General features: G+C 43.5%; 2 protein-coding genes across 6 annotated transcripts; both read left to right on the top strand.

Moving 5' to 3' along the window:
• The first annotated feature begins 29 nt into the window (after positions 1-29).
• On the top strand, positions 30-5,509 carry c6h11orf54 (chromosome 6 C11orf54 homolog). 2 transcript variants are annotated; one of them, XM_023833092.2, is made up of 8 exons: positions 30-197; positions 773-871; positions 968-1,041; positions 2,143-2,244; positions 2,476-2,652; positions 2,777-2,926; positions 3,077-3,193; positions 3,408-5,509. In XM_023833092.2, the coding sequence occupies exons 1-8, from the start codon at positions 131-133 to the stop codon at positions 3,579-3,581; spliced, it is 960 nt and encodes a 319-aa protein (XP_023688860.2). In that variant the 5' UTR covers positions 30-130; the 3' UTR covers positions 3,582-5,509. The 2 variants fall into 2 exon arrangements, with proteins under 2 accessions (XP_023688860.2, XP_072569839.1); XM_072713738.1 differs by lacking the exon at positions 30-197 and adding an exon at positions 228-370.
• Positions 5,510-6,900: 1,391 nt separating this feature from the next.
• Positions 6,901-20,728, top strand: akap10 (A kinase (PRKA) anchor protein 10). 4 transcript variants are annotated; one of them, XM_023833175.2, is made up of 15 exons: positions 6,901-7,134; positions 9,359-9,406; positions 10,980-11,177; positions 12,681-13,193; positions 13,698-13,796; positions 13,946-14,030; positions 14,349-14,472; positions 14,871-15,007; positions 15,560-15,704; positions 16,016-16,186; positions 16,301-16,407; positions 16,909-16,988; positions 17,876-17,928; positions 19,306-19,439; positions 19,789-20,728. In XM_023833175.2, the coding sequence occupies exons 1-15, from the start codon at positions 7,113-7,115 to the stop codon at positions 19,850-19,852; spliced, it is 1,980 nt and encodes a 659-aa protein (XP_023688943.2). In that variant the 5' UTR covers positions 6,901-7,112; the 3' UTR covers positions 19,853-20,728. The 4 variants fall into 4 exon arrangements, with proteins under 4 accessions (XP_023688943.2, XP_023688945.2, XP_023688944.2 ...); XM_023833176.2 differs by having other exon boundaries at positions 6,902-7,134; positions 16,906-16,988; positions 19,306-19,401; XM_023833174.2 differs by having other exon boundaries at positions 6,902-7,134; positions 16,906-16,988.
• The last annotated feature ends 1,032 nt before the right edge of the window (positions 20,729-21,760 follow it).

The following is a 21,760-nucleotide window of genomic DNA, read 5'->3' as shown; positions in this document are numbered from 1 at the left end:
GCCATTGGTGACGCAGATTCACCACGTGTTGTGTGACGCATGGCGTTACGTCACTTCTGTCCTGCGCTCGACGAGCGGGTAGCCTGTGCTGACACTTGTCTCTGTGGTACGGGGAGGTCCGTCTTGCGAAATGGCAACCTGCACTAAAACCGAAAAAATCCAGTTGCATGTCCCGAAGTTGGAAGAGCTGTGTGAAGGTACAGATGGGTCTGAAAACACCCGGATTCTTATAGACTTATTTCTGTGCAAGTGTGGCTTAGTTTGAATACTTTGGAATGTAGGTGTAGAAGATAGGGACAATAATATAATTACTATAATTGGTATAATCAGGGATCGTCAACCTGTCCGTACAGGAACAAACGTGTCCGTGGTAAATATCTTTTAAAATATAACGTCCGTGGAAAAAATATGTTCAAGATGTCCTTTAGAATTGGCCATGGTGTTGACCCATGATTACATGATAATATGGGAAGTGTACTGAAAATCTGTAAAATGCAATTTGTGCAACGCTGGGGAGCGGGCAGAATTATCAGCAGAGATCAGTGTGTCTTTGGAAGTATTATTATTATAAAACACGAAGCACGTTTTTATAGATTCCGGAGTACTTTACACACCGTATATTCACAGTACAAGCTGGTTCAACAAAAATGACACCGAAAATGTTGGGCTATTATGTTGTTTTTTTAATCACGTTTGAAGCACGATTATCAGTACAGCTACACGAGTCGCCCAGTTCGGTCACTGACCGTGTTAAAATTTAATTCTCGTTTAGTGCTACAGAATGGACTAAAAAGCAACTTTGCTGACGCCCAAATTACTGTGGTGGAATGCCCAGACCTCTCCCAGGACCCATTTAATTTTCCTGCTAAGGGTAAATGTATTTGATTATTCTTATTACTTTTACTATTATTTTAAATGTTTGAAAAGGTTATTTGCTTATGGAAATGTGTGTATTGCATTTGAACAGGACTGTGCGGTAGCCCGCGGATAACGGATGTTGGAGGTGTCCCTTACTTGATTCCTCTAGTACAACTGGACAAGGTTAGAGATCAGATAAGCAAAATCAAATTATCTCCAATGTATGAAATTCTGTGCATTTTCCTTGGTTAATCAATATCAAGAATGCATGGGTTTAGATTACCCGTGTTTATCATTTACAAAGCGTGAGAAAAAAGTAACTCGCTGTTTAAAATTAAATGCGATTTCAGTTTAGTAAGGGGAGGAGCTGGTCTCGGTACTTTGAAATAAGATACAGTGGTACCTCAGAACTCGAACTTAATCGAATCCTAAAGTTCGAGTTCTGATCGAATTTCCCCCATAAGAAATAATGTAAAACCAATTAATTGGTTCCCGGCCCCAAAAAAATTACACCTAAATACGTTTTTTTTTGCATTTAAACACAAAATGAACAGGATAAAACAAGAAGAGCTTATACTAAACACATCTAAGCACATTTATGGCTACCAATAAAAGATTAACCTGAAAAAAAAAATAGCAGTGCGTGACATTTTTTTCTGAATGGCTTCCAAAACGATAACACTAGACTATGCCATGCGGTCCATTGTTTATTTTTATTATTACTCTGTATTAGTTAATTTGTTCGTAAATCGCAAACTTTTAGGTTGTAACATTTGTACAACTATTGTGTAACTTTTTGGTGAGCAATGGCTACCAAAATTATATAAAGTACAGTGGATTACCTGATGTTTCCAATAAAAGAATCACCAACAAACAATGCTATCACAGCGAATGCAAGGCTGAGACTGAAGCTTTACCCTTTGTTTCTGCTGAGAGACGTGCCGTGTGACTCATTTCCCCACGCGTACAAGCTATCTTAGGTCGGTGTTCATGGTTCGAATTCTGAGATTCAGATGGAGTTCTAGATATTTTTTTTTTTAACTGGTTGGTTCGACTTTTAAGAAATTTGAGTTCTAATGAGTTTGAGTACTGAGTTACCACTGTATTTGTAAGTCTATGTGGGGTTGGTTCTCTTGTTTTTGTTAACGATGATAATTGCTGTTTTTATGTGATTTAATAAGTCAGTTAATTGTCACAGGAAGCTACATTCAGCAGCCCCATTTGCTTTTGACAGTAAAAGCACGAATGAGTGAAATGGCACAACACCGATGTTTGGGTTTACAGGTGTACGACATGAACGCAGTCGCTAAGGCACTCGAGCTGCCAGGGGCGTTCATACTGGGCGCGGGTGCGGTTTCTTCAAAGAGCGTGGGCATGAACGCTGAAGTAAGTTATCCTGCTGCTAGTAAACGTGCAATAACCTGTATCTATAGCACTTTCGTGTTTCGTGTGAGGCTCAGTGGGTTAGGCCTCTGTGCCTGTGATTGGAAGGTCAATGGTGTGACATCTGTGATCAGCAGATTAGTTCTTTCATCATCATAATGAAAAGGGTACATATGCGCAACTCTCACTCTGTAACACTTATTGTGTTTTAACTTTAATTTAACTGTATCACAGCTGATGCCCCTGGTCGTCACCGCAAGTGAGGGGAAGTTGGCAGTGAATGGCAGCTATTTAGCGTCTATTAACCCGGCAGACGGTAAATGCCTGCAGGAGAAGTACAGCGATAAGTACAGAGACTGTGATTTTGGACTTCTGGGCAACCTCTATGCATGTGAGGGCAAGCCGGGAAAGGTGAGGGGCAACGGGGTCACGTCGGGGCAGCAGGTGGGGGTCGATAGCGATGTTGAAGGGAGTGGGCCGCTTGCTTTGTGTTACATTGTAGGAATTTAAATGGAGTTCACTTAATGCGTCACAGGTTTTGGAGGTGAAGGCTAGCAGGAGAACAGGAGAGTACAGTCTCGTCACATGTTTGAGGAAGACTTTGGAGAACCACTACAGTGATAAAAGCCTGGCATTGGGAGGAACGTTCATCATCCAGAAAGGCAAAGCCAAGATCCATATTATGGTAAATTAACATCTTTGTGGCCCAGTCACTTGTCTGTGGCTTCATGAAAGAATATCATAAGGGTTTTGTTTTCTGCATGATTATTATGTTTGTATTTGTTTTTTTTTTTTTTTTTATTCTTTCCCATCCTCCTGATTCCCTTGTCCGAAGCCACGGGAATTCTCCTCTTGTCCCCTCAATAGTAATGAAGATGTCAACAACTGGCTTAAACACTTCATTGTGAGCGCCCCACTCATCTGCCAGTCTGTGTTGGTGTCCAGAGACCCTGTGAGTACCAGGGCACTGTCTCCTTCCTGCTCGTCCATCCACATGTAGATATTCATGCCCAGATTGGCAAGAAATGCTGGAATTGTGGGGATTCCAATATACCCAGAAATGCTGAGTAATAGAAAGTCAAACTTCTTCAGTAAATGTTTTGGAAATGAATGATTGAGAGTGATGTACATTTCAGATCCCTGTGTTTTTCCTCCTGTTTCTTCAGGACTTGGATTTGCGCGTGGAGCACACTCACTGCTTCAGTCACCATGGAGAAGGTGGGCACTACTATATAGACACCACGCCTGATATCGTGGAGTACGTGGGTTACTTCCTCCCAGCTGAGTTCGTCTATCGCATCGATCGGCCGGAGATGACTCACAAAACTGGACGGGACTGAAAATAAACAGAAAGAACTTTATGGAAAGTCACATTCCCTCTTTTATAGATGAGCGTAATTTTAAAATGATTCAGAGTTACTGGAGCTCCCTCTAATGGTCAGTGTGAAATATTTTCACTGCTTTGCCATTGATCATTTCTGAATATTGATGAGAAATCCTTCTTAATGTTTCTAAATCAGCTTATACCTTTGTGAGCTTTCAAGGCAAAGAATATCCTTTTTCCGTGGGTCCTTGACTATTTATAGTATAATGGGTTTGCCCTTCTCCCATCTCCAGTGCATCACACCTACATTCTTTTCTTTTCCTTCTGCTTTGCAGTTGTTTCGCAGTGTTAAGTGTTCCTTCTTTTGTAGTTTCTTGTTTGGAAAATGCAAGATACCCTGGTTTCTGCTGATGCGAAGCATGGTGTACCATTATTGTCAAATTTATTTCTTAGTAGATGTTCAAGAAGGTTTTGACCATATTGCCAGATCCAGCTTGCATTCTTTTCATATCATGGACTCTTGTTCCTTGAATTTTCACATTTGAACTTCAAGCTCTTGTAAACTATTCCCTAGAAAATCAAAACTATGTTACATTATTTACATATACAAAAATTGATGAACAAAGATCGATCACTCAGTCTTCCTCTTTACCTCAGCAGCCATTGGTGGAGGTTTGTGTTCTGCTGGGATGATTTGTCATGTGATATGTCAGGAAGAAGTGGTTTGATGGTGCAAAGTCATGACTGAAACCTTTTCCTGTTTCATTTCCTTTTCAACATTTCGAATAGGCCTTTTTCCAAATCCAATTTCAATGATTTTTGTCCCAGATACATTTGGATATTAATTTGTATTTTTTTGCCTCAGTATCTAAGGAAAATTTTTCATTCTTCCGTTTGGGGAAAAAATAAATTTACAAGAGTACAAGCACAAATGGATTATATGTGTGGAAGTCGTTATGTTTTCCTTCAAACCCCATTTCCATTTTTCTCCCCTGCTCACATTGTAAATGTCACGTGTGAATATCCTCAGAAGCACATAAAATTTTCTGAGGAGACCTCTTCATCCGGTTGGCAAAATTTACCCTAAGCCCCCCCCCCCCCCCCCCCCCCCATTCGTCACCTGCCCCTCAAAAAGGCTGTGCACAGCACTGATGTACATAATAGATAGCCAATGACATGAAATCTCAGGAAATGTACATCAAGACGTGATTTAAAAATAAACCCCTGTATTGGTGGAAACCTAACTGGATAAAATTAACAGCCAACATTAAGTGTCCTGAGTAGCAAGAAGCCATGTGCATATATTGACCTGGTGCAAAGCTTGGCAAAGACTCTAATGTTCTAGGCGTCGAGCAACTTCAGTTTCCACAGGGAGACAGGAACTGCCGCATGACTTTGACTGATTTTTTCACTGCATGGATACTGCCTGTCAAATTGACTCCAAACTAAAGGTCAGGGCATGGAAGAAAACATTCTTGAGGAAAATGCTCTATGTTTTCTTGCTATTGCGATTTGTCAGATGCTGTGGAGCTCTGTGTGATGCCTTGTCTGCCAGGCATTTGGCTGTGTGCAGGAAAACCTAATGCCAAATGACAGAATTATAACTACAGCTGTTAACAAGCCATGATTTTAAAAATATGCCAAGCGTTTGGTTACCAGCTTGGCAGTTAAGGTCTTTTGGAATGAGCCCTCTTCTAAGTTATGCTTCATAGTCTATCTGAAATCTAGGACTCCTCACCTCACAAGATTTCTTGTGCAATTTGTGACACATTTTAGTGGATCTGCTCTGCAATGCCCATTGTGCACTAATAATTATTCTACAGCAATATAATTATTGATGTTTATGATTTGATTTAAAAAAAAAAAAAGGAAGCATCTGTAAGCCATTATTAAAATCTGTTTATTTGTAACATGTTAAGGTAATTAAAATTCAGTTGATATTCATATCAAGTTTGTATGTTGACTCAACAAGTAGATATTTATTAGTGTGCTGTCACCTGAAATTACGCCAGAGGTTTTTGTCTTGTTTTTTTATTTATTTCCTGGATAAACTTGAAGTAATATTCAACATTTAGCTTTAATTTTTATTGAAAGAAAAACCATGGGAAATAGTATCAGTTAACTTCATATCAGTTTTATTTTAAATATTTCATCTCCTTTAAATATTTCATCTCCTGTGTAGTTCGATTTGTCAATTTGACAGAAAAAGTGCTTAACACCACACGCTGTTGTGGAATGTGAATCAGAAATGTCCGTAAACACACAGCTACTCTGTAGCTTCTGTTAATATCCTCAAGTTAGGTTCAGAGCCTTTATAAACACGTTATCTATTGTTTTATATTATAGTTTTTTAGCAGACATCTTCCTACATTCATTATCATTCAAATGTGCTGTCTATTAATTTTTATAAAGAAATATTACATTGTAAGATTTTGTGTACACTTTAGAAAACCCACAGTATCAGATGAATCTTGTTGTGCTCTGGATCTCTTCCAGAAGAAACCCAGCAATGTGTCAGAAGCACTAATATGGATTATACTCTTCAGTTCAGTATTTTTTTTTAGCTTCACGGATTGCCCTGTTATGGACAAGTGGCTTGTTTTTCATATCCACAGAAGGTAACAAACAAGGCCTCAGGGTGATGAAAATTTTCAGTTCTTACTTCTTCATGAAAAATGAGAAAGTTGCGTATCCACCAGAGAGTTACAGTGACTCTGGATCCTACCCAACATAGTACAGGGCACACAATCATATTACAAGCAATTTAGTGACATTAGTCCAGCTAAACTATATGTTTTTGGTGAAAACCTAAGTGAGCGCACATTCTAGACTCAGACCCAGAATATGCACTGATCCACCATGCAGTATATGACACGTACTGAATATTAATGACATTTTAAAATAAGGATATATATATTATCTTTACAATGGTTTTTAATTCATAGACATATCAGTGGACAACATTTGAAAATGTTTACTTTTCCAAGACAGAGGGAAACTTCTTCAATAAAAAGAATTGAAACTGAAGGTCTTCAACAATGATGAAATTCAAATGATTATGCAGTTCAATAAGTAAAAGGTGTCGTAAAACAAAAAATATTCCACGCTCTTCTATGTCATCCCTCTTTTAAACCAGTTTTGAATATCATACCACCACATATTTGAAATGGCTCCGGGGACACGGGAACTCTTTTAAGACTGACGCAGAATCAGTTTGCCTCTCATAACCAATGATTGATTCACACGATGTGGGATGTCTAACAGATCCAGTATCAGTTAAATGAAGGGCGCAGTTCATGAACAGCATGCGTTACCCATAATGCATATTTTATGGACCGGAAGTGAGCTATTTATTGACAATATGGCGGGCCGTTCTAGCTAAAGGGGAAGAAGGAAGTCTGTACTGTAGCAGTCTGCGGCTTCTGGATTAATTATGCCTAACAGCTTGTAGGGTTAACGAGAGAAGCAAGCTATGAATGAAGGGAGCTTGGAATTCACGGGATGCGTTCACTGAGCTGAGGGACAAAATCGGAGCACGAAAACAACCATGTCGTTTTTTCGGAGGAAAGGTAAGGAAGTGGGTATTGGAGCGGGGATATTAGCAGGGAGCCTGTTGGGAATGTATGGTGAGACACCAGCTTGACAGCTCTAGCTGGATATGAAGGCCTCTGAGCTTGATTTTTGTTAATACCGTCACGTCTAAACTTCAGAAACATGAAATAGGTCCAAAATTGTGCAATCGGAGCGCATCGTTTAGTTTTAGTTTCTGGTACAGCCATAGTGGCCATATCAGCTGATAGATGCAAATATTTAGAAGCACTTTAGCATTTACCAAATCCGCTCGACTAGTGATACTTGTTTTATTAGACGTGATTGTATGTAGCGCTGCGTTTTTAAATTAAGGGGTTTTCACTGCAGTCATTGCAGTATTGTATCATTAAAAATACGTCGCTATACCAGATAACAGCTCATTAAACGCCTTACAAGTGACTCGAGTTAAGGTACCTCAATGTTAGTTTGTCTGCTTGCGCTGGAACCTAAGAAACATTTGTTTGCATTGTGGCCAAATACATTTCCGTCAGCTGTATCTAAATAATAATATATTTAATGCAAGTTATTGAAATTCTACCAATCGCCCGATAGTAATTATCACTTTGTTGCGCAGTTATGTAGAAAAGACCAGTACTTTAGTAGCTATTTATCTCATTTGTAGCTCTGTGTCATTTAATATCAGATGCCATTGCAGCAGCGTTCCGTTCGTGGTCTGTGTTGGTGATTAAATTAACCCTCGCATTAAATAGATAAACTTTTACTTTATTAAAATTCATAATTCAATGCATTAACGCGAATGACTGCTGGTGCCTGATGCACCCTAGACTGCATGCATGATGTGACGGTTACCTGACTCGCCTTTAAGTTTGCTCATCGTCGTGATCGTCTTTCTATTTCAGCCTCCAGCTGTTTTTTTAAAATCACAAATTGAGAAAGTGTGCGGTTGTGGATTTGTAAAGCACGCCTAACATAATTTATGTTGGTGTAAGATTTCGGCCACCGTTTGCTGTATGAATACATAAAACCGAAGTCAGCCGACATGACCTAAAATAAGAGTAGTATGTAAAATATAAAAAGCACGTTTTTCTCTATACGGTTAATAGGTCAGCTTTGCTAACATTGATTCTGCTTATAAATTGCCAGTGCAGTGTTAAATTTTCACGGCATTAAATAGTACAAGAATGTAATGTAATGCAGTGACTTACCGCGCTGTAGTGGTTATTCATCATAGGCCTCGCGATGCCCAGAACTGCCCAACGTTTGAATATCCCCGTTAGTGATCACCGCTCAGTACAGTGTTGTAGCTGCCTACTGTTTTACAAAGTAAAGTAGACCAGCATGTCTAATCTGATCTTTGAAAATGGTGGTAAGTTAAGAGGAGCCAGTTTCTTTGTATGATAGCATAGTGGGAAGTTCGTGTCTGTTGTTCATTCCAGATACGTTCAGGTTAGATAAATACGTTGTATTGATAACCAAAAATTAGTAATTAAAATGCGAGATTCACTCATATTTAGTCTGACAATGGCTGCAGAGCGATATGGTTGAAATGGTGATGTTATTCAGCCATGCATATTCCAAGCATCCGCACAAACATATGTTACCCTAAGAACAGCCCAAACAAGTACATGGTTGCACTGTGAGATTCAGCAGCTGCCCAATACTCATTTGGCCAGGACCAGGCAGATTTTCCAAGGACAGAATTGGGAGCAGGCTAGCCTGTGTTCATTCTCCCAGATGTGCGAGGGATCCAGATTGTTCACTGATGGAGCCCCTAGATAGCTGCAGTTTGCCAGCACCCGGTGCTTTAACAAGAGAAACAAAGCCACTTATAATTTACTCGCTGAGCAGAGTCCTTTGTCCAAAACACCATCCATGTGAGGAAAGGTTGGGCTTAGAGAGCAGAGTCAGCCAGCATCCCCAAGTGGTTTTTGGGATAAGGGCCTTGCTGATGGACCCAGTGGTGATATGATTACTTTGCTGGTGATGGGAATCCAAACCTAGGCCTTCTGTATGTGGCACGGACCCCTAAACGACTGGCCAGCACCCACCAAAAAGGACACCTCCTTAGATATGTCTGTGTCCATTCACAGCTGAACTCACCTTTGATTTCATATTACACTGACTCTCCTGGCTTGTTGGATATTTCTAAATACTGTAAATATAAATAACTTTTTTCCCCCCACAGGTGATGTCAGTCAATATTAAGATTGGAACTAACTGTTTGCTTTTTTTTTTTTATAGCAAAAGGCAAGGAAAATGAGAGATCGGCTGATATAAAAACCAGCAGAGGTAAGGAAATACCAGTGCAATGAGTCTGTTCAAAACTGAAAGTTGTAAAAGTTTCCAATGGTTTAGTTAATGCAGTAATGCAGCTTGTCCTCTAGGAACTGATTGAAATCCACTGATTGTGCTAATCTACTGATTTCCCAAAGAACATCTAACCGGCCCAAACACCAGGTTCTTGGTACATTCAAAGTTTATATTAAACTAGTAAATGGATCAAACTTTAGTATATTTGTTGGGTTTTTTTTACTTGAGGGATATTTGTTTTGACTGTAAACCAGTGTTTAAAATGACAATGTATATTTTAAGATGATCGATTTTCATAGGGCGCTTTTCCACCGCACCAGGTACCGTACTTTCGGTACTTCCATAAAGTATGGCACTACTTTTGTGTAGGTTTTCCACTGGCGTAAAAACTGGTACCAGCGCCAAATGTCAGTCAGGGGCAGTCACTGATGATGTCATCATCACATACTTTCCTGTAGTCCAGCTTAAGTTTTTTGATTTTCAAGCGGCATTGTTCGGTGTTTGTGCCCCATTTCTTCCAAGCGGCTTGTCATTACGGCAAATACTTTTTTTGTTGCGAATCGTGCAACCCAAATCCCACTGGATCTGTTCATCCGACCATATGGCAATTAAAGCCTGTGTTTCCTCGTTTGTCCATCCATCCATTTTACTTTTTTATATTTTTGTTTCTACTGCTTTTTATTAAGTTTCAAAAGATGGAGATTGTATTTTGAGTTTCAGCGGCAGGCTATTTGCATTAACCAATCGACAACAAATACGTTTGCAAGTCCCACCCCAAAGTACCGAAGTACCAAAGAAGTACCCCAGCTGGTTTGGAACTTTCGGTACTGGTACTCGATCAGAAGTCCATGGAAAAGTGAAAGTAACGAAAGTACCATGCTTTGTGTGGTGGAAAAGCGCCCATAGTGATCCAAAAGCTTTGAGTGCCTGAATATTTTCCTGTGCTGTTTGAGTATTAAGGCAGCCCAATAGATAGGCCTAAAGTACTGGACCAAGAGCTCGCAAGAACGGTCATGTGTATTCATTTCACAGGTCCCCTCTCTGGGTGCTAACCGGTGTACGTTACCCCTAGTATGTGCTGGGAATGTCAGTAGGGCACTTTTTAAAGATATGTTTCTGCATAAAGATAAAGGCCATCAAATGCATACGCACAAGCAACATTGCTGCAAGGCTTGTTGCGTGATTGAAGGAATGCTCATATCCTTTTTCTCGATCACACCCAGAAGGGGGGAAAGAAACTGCAGTGGACCGTCATGCTAGGCTGCTGGTGAAATTTAGGCGTGGCTGGAATTTAGTTGAACTGCAATTGCTGAGCATAAAAGGGTGTCTTTGTCTGAGATTTTAACAAAGCGTTCAACATTCTCATGCTTAAAATACCAGGCCTCAGGGTTTTGGGTATTGTCTGGTGAAAGGTGAGTACTTCTTGGTAAAGCTGACTGCAGTTTAATGGGGTTTAATAGCTGCTAACAGAGTGTGGCCCAACAGTTGTGCCACATGACTCCTGCCTGATTCTGATTGGCTGTGGCTGCTTGTCTTTGTCTTGTTGGTCCAGCCTGCGTTTCCCCCACCTTGGTAGCACCTCCGTCCCCTTCTGGTGGCCGCAATCACCATGCCATCCTGGAGGCGGCGGGACCCAGCCACGTGGCCATCAACGCCATCTCGGCTAACATGGACTCCTTCGCGCGCGGCCGTACCGCCATCCTGAAGAAGCAGCCGAGTCACATGGAGGCAGTGCACTTCGGCGACTTGGGTATGGGACCCTCCACAGTAACACGTCGATCTGCCTTCAGCCAGTCACTTCGCATGTGCTCCGAATTAGCCTGTTAGGCTGCAGCGGTGTAACCAGAATTCATGATGGCGTGTAACTGCTGGGACGAGGTGTTCTAGATTTTTTTTCCTGTGAGCCGTTTCCTTCGTCAGGATGTTCTCGCTCCCGGCTCTGTCGTGGCAGATGTCTGGCCTGATTTCGCAGTGCAAATTAGCACCTCAGAGCAGGGCACTGGCAGGTCAAACAGGTCTTGTGGCACCTAAAGGCTGGGAGTTGTGAGATGTCCACCTATCGCGTTGGAGCATGTCGGCTTGTACGTGTCATGCTACAAAACTGTGCCGAGCCACACGCTAGTGATGAAAATGAATTCCTGTGGATTGGCTCCATGATTCCGCATTTCCTGGGAGATGTTATGTTTTCATCTCCAGGTTTGGGAGATTTAGAAAAGGGAGACAGTCACTGTTGAGCGTCCCACAGCGCTCCTGCGGTTAGCGGGGCTTATGCATGCCAGGCAGGTTGTCACGGTGACGCTTTGATTTTGCTGAAATAAGACTGCAGGGAGAGCCGCATTCGAAGGGTCGTGGCCTCAAGTGGGGATGTGCAGTTCGAGTGAAGGAGATTCTGAGGTGCTCCCCGGTTCCCGTACAACCAACGCATTCACTCACCTGTGTGGTCTCTGATCTGATGCGTGGCTGTATTTAAAACATAAGTGTTACCGATTGGCAACTTTGGTTGTCATCCTAGCGTTTCATTTCTTCTGTACTTGAATAACAATCTACATTTGGAAGTCGTTCACATCCAAAGTGTGCATCAGCAAATGAAAATATAACTCATTGTTTATCATTGATTAAAAACATACATATGTATTCAGCACAGAAGCAAAGCAGTGGGCTAAGTCCCCCCCCCCCTTCCATAACAGAAAAATTAGTTTTTTATTTAGCAGATGCTTTCATCCAAAGTGACATTTTTTTGAGAAGGCGGGTCAGCCGGTCCCTGAAGCGATTGTGGATTAAGGGCCTTGTACAGGGGCCCAACAGTGACATCAGTCCACATGTCACATGAAACCACTCTGACCATGGTTTGAGCCAGTGACATTCCGAACACAGGCACTGTCCCCCCCTCCCCCCCCCCCCCCCCCATCATTTTTGAGATGGCAAAGCTTTGATATGTGGCCTCGTCTTCAAAGACTCCCTGCCAGGAGTTTGAAGGGTCTTTGGGGAGTCTGTGCTGCACCTCTAGGGATTCATGTGGCCTGAGATCGGGGCGTGCCTCGTCCGGCATGAGCAGCTGGCTTGTGGCTCAGAATTCTGAGGTTTTAATAGACCAGCAGTTTGTTTGTGCAGATTTCTATTAAAAAAAAAAAAAAAAATGTCCTGGGTCAGACGGGCAGTAATGTCTGATGTTTTGATCGTATTTGAGTGTGACATGTTTTCTGTCATTGCAGCTTATGTTCATGTCACGTGTGACTCTCTGACTCTCATGCAGGCCGTTCCAGTGTGAATTACCAGGCCCAGGAGACGCGGTCGCGGCTGTCCAAGACTGTGGAGCAGATCCTGCGGGACAACATGGCCATCCCATACTTCATGCAGTTCATGGAGACGCGCCTCGCTGACCATCTGGTCAAGTTCTGGCTAGAGGCCGAGAGTTTCCGCTCCACCAGCTGGTCCCGGGTGCGAGCCCATAGCCTGAACTCCATCAAGCACAGCTCACTGGCGGAGCCTGCGTCGCCGTCCACCAAGAGGCCCGGCAGCGACGACTCGCCTGAGGGGGCGCAGGGGACCGGCCCTCTGGACACGAACTGCCACAGCCCCAGGCAGATGTTCCACAACCCCCCTTTGGACTCTGATGGGGGGAAGGGATGCGATCTTCAGGGCCACCCCAGGCCAGAGACGCCGTCCAGGCAGCCGTCCTCCAGGCAGCCGTCCTCCAGGACAGGGACCCCGTTGAAGACGCAGCCCGGTTGTGCGCTCAAGGATCTCTCAGAAAAACTCATGAAAAGTGAGTCCCCTGCCCCCGGAAATTTTCAGCCATACAGACCACTCTATAAAGTCAGGCCTTCTCATCTTTTTAATATATGTATGAGGTTTTTGGGATTGTGACCATTCCCCAGAACGGTTCTTCATTATTTAGACTGACTGCTGCATCGTGGTTGGGTATCATCACAGAATTGCAATTTTAAGAAAATTTCAGTCACACGGCTACGACTCGGCTGGTGGGTCAGAAAATCTCTTCGGTTGAGCCTGACGCGCACAGACTAAAGACAACCAAAGAAAGTCAAGACATATTAAATCGAAAGACCACATAGTTTAGCAAAGTTGGCTGGAGGACTGGATGATAATACTGAGCTTTTAGTTATGAACTATGTTATTCAACTCAGAATAAGAATTAATACACAGTGATCTGGAGATGGTGTTTGTACGGGCTTTTCTGGCTGAATGCTGCATTTATTAAGGCCGTAAAGCACAGTCTGCGAGTTCTGTACCAGCCTCTCTTTCTCTTCAGGCATAGAGAGGGACGCGGTGAATATTTTCACCAAATACATCTCACCCGATGCTGCTCGCCCCATTCCCATAACGGAATCAATGAGGAATGACATAGTCGGTAAGAATCCACCTTCTTCATGTGTCTTAAGCATGTTACCGGTCTGTTCAGAATCTTTGGTAGTTATTGGCTAGACCTGAGGTGACATGAGCCTTCTGGAAGATTCTTACGGACACACTGAAGCTCTTCCTTTTGCTCGCGCTTGGCAGCGAAGATCTGCGGCGAAGATGGCCAGGTGGATCCCAACTGCTTTGTGATCGCACAGTCCATAGTCTTTGGGATCATGGAACAACAGTGAGTCATTCTCCGTGGCTTCCCTTACAGTTTTCCTGCTCGTGTCTCAGGGAATTTCTCATTGTGCTGGGGGAGTGATCCAATATCATGTGTGGCTGTGGCAGGAGTAGATCTCAGGTGATGACCTCCTGGTTCACCAACAGAGGAAATAAAGTCGACCTGATTACTTTAATTGTACTGCAGGGTATTGTGCATGCTGGTCTTATTCGGCAGGGGGGTGACTGTGATGCTGTCAGCAGTGCAGAGATACCCGTCCAGCACAGCTGCGTTGCTGCCTTTTCTGTGGCCACCTCTGATGTATGTGCTTGTCATCCCCAGGCACTTTAACGAATTCTTGCGGAGTCATCATTTCTGTAAGTACCAGATCGAAGTATTGACGAGTGGCACGGTCTTCCTGGCGGACATCCTGTTCTGCGAGTCGGCTCTCTTCTACTTCTCGGAGGTGAGGGGGGGGGGGGTCACCCGTCCTGCTGTATTTTGTCCCCCCGATATGGACTTGGGAGCGTCACTGCATGGATGTGGCATTCCCAAGTCATACCTGTTTCTGTGAAACTTCATGGTGTCAGCGAGACGAACACCTTTTGGTCCCCGAGCCGTAGGGGAACCTGTGACCTACTCTGCTGCTTTACGGTTTACTGATCTCTGTTACTCAACCCTGAAAAGCCCCAGCGACATAGCTTACCATCACACGTTTGCACGAGGCCCCCTGTTGGCCACAAACAGTCCCTACACTAAATATAAAATAAGCACGTTCCTTATTTAGGAGTAGCAGCGTGTTCTGCTAACCAGCTAGTCATGTAAGATTTTCTGAAATGTCATGACCTTTGGTGTCTCCTACAGTACATGGAGAAGGAGGAGGCAGTGAACATCCTGCAGTTCTGGCTGGCGGCCGATAACTTCCAGGATCAGCTGGCGTCTAAGAAGGGCCAGTATGACGGGCAGGAGGCGCAAAACGACGCCATGATCCTCTATGACAAGTAAGGGGAGCCCAGGACTGATCCACCAATCAGGGCAGGGGCTGCTCTAGTCAAGTCTTACTTTGGGGTCTTCACATGCTGACTGTACTGATGGTCCTTGTAGTGAGATTCAGGACAGTTTGTCGTGCACAATAAGCTGTCACACTATTAATGAAAATCTCACTCTGTGTTTATCAGTGACCAGAAGGATATGCAAAGTAACCACAAAAGCAAATTGTAGTGCTTACAGGAAGACAAGAAATACGGGTGGAATTGTGAATACATACATAAAACTGGTGCAATATAAATATGTAATAAATGTAAATATTGCAATGGAGTGGATAAGTAAGGAATTAGTGCAATAGACGAAGAAGTGTATGCAAGTGAGCAGTGTGGTGTCGTTTGGTACACTTTGTTATGGTTTTGGACTGGGCGTGTTTGTGAGCCTCGCTGCAGTGCTCCAGGGATGTGGTGAAATGTCTGATCCCCATCCTGTGTGAATGCAGGGCCCTGCCGGCTTCTAGACAGCGAACCTTGGTTTTCTGGGTATTTATTTCCATGTCCTACTCGCAGGTATTTCTCACTTCAAGCCACGAACCCGCTGGGCTTTGATGACTCCGTTCGGTTAGAGATTGAGTCCAATATTTGCCGGGAGGGCGGCCCCCTGCCCGACTGCTTCACCACTCCACTGCGGCAGGCGTGGACCACCATGGAAAAGGTATGCGCTAATGTGCCTTTGGTCCCATTCCCGCCTCCTCGCCCTTAGGGCTCATGACGTGTTCCTTCGCTCCTTCTCCATGGGTGGGCCGCTCTTCCTGGAGGCTAGGAGATGTGAGGCCTCTTTGCCGCAACTGTATGATGCAACAGAGAGTCAGAGGCGGCATATCAGCCAGGCTCGGCGTGTAATATCTCAGACACTGGCTTGCTGACTCACTAGCTTGGTCCGCTTCTGAAACGGCGCGGCAGCAAGTGACCGGTTAATTGAATCACTGCAGGCGGCCATCTTCTCATAAGCCCTGTCTCCTACAGGTCTTCCTGCCAGGCTTCCTGTGCAGTAACCTCTACTACAAATACCTGAATGACTTGATTAACTCTGTGAAAGGAGACGAGTTTTTTGGGGGGAGCGTGCTGCCCACTGGGCAAGGCGGTGCCCCCGACGGGGACCGTGCTGCGGGTGGCACCGAAGGGCCACAGTCCCAGGTAAACCCCCCCCCCTGACCGTCACACCGTGGCCTTCTAGGGTCGCGGCGCCTTGTCTGTTGCAGATATGGGGTGTTTGTGAACCATCACGGGGTTTTTGCCTTTCCGCGGCAGGGAGCCAAAAAAGCAGTGGTTAAAATCCTGAAAAACTTCGATGAGGCGATAACAGTGGACATCGCCAGCCTGGACCCGGAGTCGCTGTACCAGCGGCCATATGCTGGGTAAGTTTATATGGGTGGTGCGTCCTCCCCACAGTTACAGCACACCATGGTTTTTCAGTATTTAAACTACCCACTTGTTGGCAGTTTACCAGCTGATTTTGCCGTTACCTCCACCTGCTGATTAGAAAGCCCCATACTTTTCTCTTGGCTGCTTCTTTGCCTGCAGTGGATGGGCTTTTTAACTCGCCAGATGGACCGTAGCTACCGCTCGCTGTCATTGGCATGAGGTGTTCACCATGTTTGGTCTGGCTGTCTAGGCCGGAGATCTGGCAGCCTTAGTCTTTTATTACTGGACCTTGCACCAGGCTTGCTGACATGAACATAGTCTCTCCTCCTGAAAAGCAGATGTCTCAGAAAGATGTACATACATGATCGAGGCTGGCAGTGAGCGAGTTTTATCACCAACGTGTTGTATGATCGAGTGAGTGTTTCATCTCCTGTGTGTCTTTGGTTATCGTCGGTCTCCGTGCGGAATGCTGATGTCTGCTGTTTCTCCAGTAGGATGACCTTCGGGAAGGTCAACGAGCTCGGCCAGTTCATCAGGGAGGCTGAACCAGAACCGGACGTGAAGAAATCCAAAGGTGACTGAGTGCATTTCCCACCCGCAGTCACTTGGTACCACCACACAGGAAGGAAAGAGAGGGGAACAATGTCACTTTCGGCTAATAGTGACATTACATTCAGCTAACCTTGCATTTCATTAGCCCTAATTGGGCTGTTGGAAAATGCTGACTTGTGCAGTTGATATCATTTGTTTAATAGTGTTATTTAACAATGCATCCGTCCATCCATCCATCTTGCACCGTAGACTATCCCAGTATCGTACTCTATGGGAAATGTAGACACCAATCAGCCTGCCTGCACGTCTTGGGACTGCAAAATCCACACACAGGGTGGGACTCGAACCCCCGCCCTGGAGGTGTGAGGCAGCAGTGCCACCCCTAAAATAACTATTAATGAGTAACTTAATGTTTCTGGTACTCTGATGCTTTTGTGACTAATCATGTCAGCATATGTATTACAGTAATTATCTGGTCTTTAATGAGAATCATCTGTTTCATCACACCTCTGGGGGAAAAAAAATCTCACAAGGCAACTGTTTAGAAATTGTTACAATCGTTAGAAATTTTTCAGCATGTTAACAGATGCTGAACCTGGAGTTATGATTTAATGAGCAGCATAATTAAGGTTAATTAATCGTGAGGGCAACCAGAATAAATATCTAGTGAGCTGATAATTGCCGATGTACTTTTAAACAGTTCCGTTAGGCAGGTTTGAGGACCATCTGTTGAGGCAGGGGCTTCTAACCTTTACAAAAGCCAGGGAGCAGAGCCAGTGGCCCGCTGCCATAAGACAATGTCCATGTGGAGGTTATCCTGATTAGAAACACTGACATTAGCTGGTGTGGCTCGTCTCCTCAGCACGTATGTAATATTCACCCCCTGAAGCTCTATTTTGTCTCCTGCAGGTTCTATGTTCTCCCAAGCAATGAAGAAATGGGTGCAAGGAAACTCTGACGAGGTACTCCAGGCCTTGTTTAAATAGATACTTCATTAATTTCGAAGGGAGTTGCATGTTTGTCGCAGAACAACACACTTAAAGAGTTAATTAGATTAGATTCTAAATAGATTAGATTAAATTAGATTCTAATGATCAGTAACAATAATTAATACAGTGGTACCTCGGTTCTCGAATTTAATCTGTTCCAGACTCCGGATCAAATCCTAAAAAGTTCTGGAGTACAGTTCGGTTCCCGGTCCCCTAATATTACACCTAAATATGTTTTTTTTTTTTTTTTAGCACTTAAACACAAAATGAACAGGATAAAACGAGATGAGCATTTTTTCTTAATGGCTTCCAAAACGATTTTATCCCAACATTACCCCTGTCCTGCCCTGATCGTCCGCTCCTTCCGTGTGCCACGCCCCCTCGTTAACCTTGTGTGGGATCCCCATGTGATCAGCTGTTTCTGGTTGTTGTCATTAGTCCTCTGTATTAAGTCCGCGTTTCAGTTTGTTTCCCCAGGTCCGGTTCGACTTGCTTACAGTGCTGGCTTAAAGCAACGCATTCTGATCCTGACGCAATGCATTACGGTTAGATGCATTGCGACCCTTCGCCCGGCTGCACAAACTGGAACCGCCTCCGTGACGACACACCTTTGCCCTTATTGGCTGAAGAGTTTAGTTACACGCATGACGTTGGTATCCCAGGCAGTTCCGATGCGTAATCTGCTATTCCTCCCGAATATCACGTAAAGCAGTGAGAACTGGTTTTCAGTTAATTTACCTGGTAAAATAAAGTTTAAATAAATTATATAAATGCTCTAATAGTACATGTAAGTTAGTGGTTTATTTATTGTTAGTTACTGTAATGTTGCGCTGCTTTATTTGGTTAATCGTCCAGTCTGTGAAGAAGGCATTCAAGTAAGAATTGCATTGTAGTATGACTCATTTCCTAGTGCATACAATTTACATTAGGTCAGTTTTCACGGTTCGACTTCTGATATTCTGATCGAGTTATAGGTCAAACTGGTTTGTTCGATTTTCAAGAAATTCAAGTTCTAGTGAGTTCGAGAACCGAGGTACCACTGTAATTATTAATTTGCAGGATGCTCATTCACGAATTAAAAGCATAGTCTGGCTGTTATCACACTTGTTGCCCCCTTTTGTATAGCCTCGTTTATTAAGTTGATTCATGGCTGATTGTCCTACAGCTTTTGCTGGAGGACAAATGTGTTTTATTCTATCAGAAAACATAATCTGATGTCACTTTGGTTATGCAACCATGGTCACAAATAGTTTTTCTGAACAATGCCACCATGTGCTTATTCCTGAATCCTAAATATGTATGTTGATGTATGATTGTCTGCCTGCGTGTGTGCGTGCTCACCCTCCCCAGGCCCAGGAGGAGATGGCCTGGAAGATCGCCAAGATGATTGTGAACGACGTGGTGCACCAGGCAGACTATGAAAGCCCTTACGCGAAGTCGACTAAGGTATCGCCTTTCCACGCCGTCCCTGAAATGACACCGAGGTATGAGCTCGCTAGACGCCGGGGCTTTAAGTCTTACCGCAGACATCTCCCATGGGACTCAGTAATTACCGAGTTATGAAAATACCGGGCTTTGCCTGCTGTACGCGCTGAGTGCGTTTGTGGCCGGCGTGTGGGTCGGCTCTACCTGCGGTTAATTATTCACCTTAGAGCCGTGCTGTTCTCTGTCGATGGGTGTGCTCAACCTGAATTGTGAATTTGTGATGACCTCTTCCCCTCTCCTCATGTAATGTGCGCATGCGCCAAAGTTTTGTTGCTTGCCAGTTCATGTGTCATGTATAATTTGTCCATATCCTTAAGTGTGAATGACCCCCTTCCCCCATCTCTCTAGCTATGACGCTCCTGACCTACCAAAGGACACTCCGCCCCCCCCACTGAAGCCCGGACGGCGATGAATTGCACATTGCATTTAACCGACGTTAACTGTATTTTTATTTTAAAATGAAGAGTAAACGAGGCATTCCCTGACTTCTTGCATCATGCTGTGCGTGTGAAGTTACAAAGTGTGCCCCCGCCCCACCAGCCCTGGCTCAAACACTATGAAGACTTTTAGTTGTACAACGTGGGGAAAGTGCAGAAGTAGCGCGAAGAATGGGAGCGTCGAGACTCGCTGCAGGGCACTGCGTCTCCACGAAAAGATCTTCTAGGAAGAAACGAAGGACTCCTCCTCTGAGTGTGCTTTGAAGATGACTCTGACCGTTTCACTCCTCTGTATTCCCATTCCCTTTTTTTGTTTTAAGAAGACTATTTTTTAAAACATTTTAAAGGAGGCGCCTTCGCTCTATGAGTTTCCTTATGGTTTAGCTGTGTACAGTTTTAATTAGAGGCGATCCCTGTGTGTATTTTAAGTATCCACATTGTGAGTTCGCTCTCCCCCCCCCCGTTTCTGCAGCCACCGTATAAGCGTCACTATCATTTACAGTGTTCCGCAACCGCATCTGGAGCAAAGAACTGTAATTGATGCAAACTCGCTACACATTTCATGTGGTTTCCTGGTCAACTCCAAATTTTGAATGTTCCTGTTTTCCCCCACTCGTTATTTTCATATATGCCCAAAAATTTCATTTCATGTCTGTGAGAAACGTTTCACGGGATAGTAATCTCAGTTGATATGGTATTACTATGAAACACGTTAATATCTAAACGCAGAGAGAAGTTTTTTTTTTGTTTTGGTACTATGTACCGCCAATATGTTTTCTGATGTATATGTGTACTTAATCTATAATATATTTAAGTTGTGTTTGATTTTAAATACATACTATTGAAATGTATGTCGTCGAACTTGTGTTTTTACCAACTGAAGCCTCTTAGTGTGTTAAATGCAGTCGTCCTTGTTTCGCTGAAGTCTAAGATTATGGAAAATGAATCGGTGATAGTAGGAAGATTCCTTAGCTGTATTGGTTTATCGGGGCAATAATGTGAAAAAGTAATATAATGTCATGATTCCTTTGAGAAGTGTGAATATGCATTTTGCAATAATATGAAGAATTATATTATTCTTGCTCAGAAATCGTAGTACGAGTCACCTCAGAAATTCCCTTCGGGAATAATAAAGTTTCTATGTATCAAAGGAGATCTAAGGCCATTTTCTAGGCCGTGGCTTTGTTGGGAGATAAATTGGCTGCGTTTGGGTTGTATGGGCGCGAGGAGACGCTTTTCAACACCCGTGAAGAGGGGAGGTCCGCCGGCGTCCTGCTACGCGGGTGAGAATAAATGTATCACGCTTTCCCTTTTCTAAAGCGGTATTTAAAACGCCTGAGCTGCGGAGCGGAGGACATGGAGGGCGTCTTTCAGATTGCTCTGAAACTATTCATGGTTTTAAAAAGGCCTACTGAGCCAGGCATTTCGGGCATGGTAATTTGAAAAATTATAACAAATATTACTGCGGGTAATGCTGTTTACGCCACTTTTTATTTGCGTAAATCTTTTGAATGTTTTACCTTAGTTATTAGGCGAAATATTTTATTTTCATATATATACATGACTACTTTAATACTATAAACCGGCTATTTAAGGTATATTATGTAAATACATGTTATGACTGAGTAGTACACTATTAAACTGTATTGTACTGTCTATCGTACCAAATCTTATTAATGGGAAGGTGTAGCATGCTGTGCCTCATATTGGTCAATAGGGGGTGGAAAGGTACAGCGTACGAACCAATATAAAACATTAAATAGTGGTTTCATTAATCTGTGCAGCAAAGTTAATATTTTAACAGTAGGCAAACACTTATTGCCCTGAATTATGGTATGATTAGCAGCAGGGCGTGAATATTTACCTTTGTTCTTATTCGACTC

This window comes from Paramormyrops kingsleyae, chromosome 6 (assembly GCF_048594095.1).
Source record: "Paramormyrops kingsleyae isolate MSU_618 chromosome 6, PKINGS_0.4, whole genome shotgun sequence".
In the NCBI taxonomy this organism is placed as follows: domain Eukaryota; kingdom Metazoa; phylum Chordata; class Actinopteri; order Osteoglossiformes; family Mormyridae; genus Paramormyrops; species Paramormyrops kingsleyae.
Note: the sequence above shows the minus strand (reverse complement) of the source record. Positions and strands in the feature narration are given on the sequence as shown.

Bases quoted from the DNA above. Each gene is read 5' to 3' on its own strand.
- c6h11orf54 (XM_023833092.2), top strand. From the start codon at position 131: ATGGCAACCTGCACTAAAACCGAAAAAATCCAGTTGCATGTCCCGAAG. The intron at 2,653-2,776 runs GTGAGGGGCAAC...AATGCGTCACAG, and splicing joins GTGAGGGCAAGCCGGGAAAG to GTTTTGGAGGTGAAGGCTAG. The intron at 2,927-3,076 runs GTAAATTAACAT...CCTTGTCCGAAG, and splicing joins AAGCCAAGATCCATATTATG to CCACGGGAATTCTCCTCTTG.
- akap10 (XM_023833174.2), top strand. From the start codon at position 7,113: ATGTCGTTTTTTCGGAGGAAAG. The intron at 13,797-13,945 runs GTAAGAATCCAC...CGCGCTTGGCAG, and splicing joins AATGAGGAATGACATAGTCG to CGAAGATCTGCGGCGAAGAT. The intron at 16,187-16,300 runs GTAAACCCCCCC...TTTCCGCGGCAG, and splicing joins CCGAAGGGCCACAGTCCCAG to GGAGCCAAAAAAGCAGTGGT.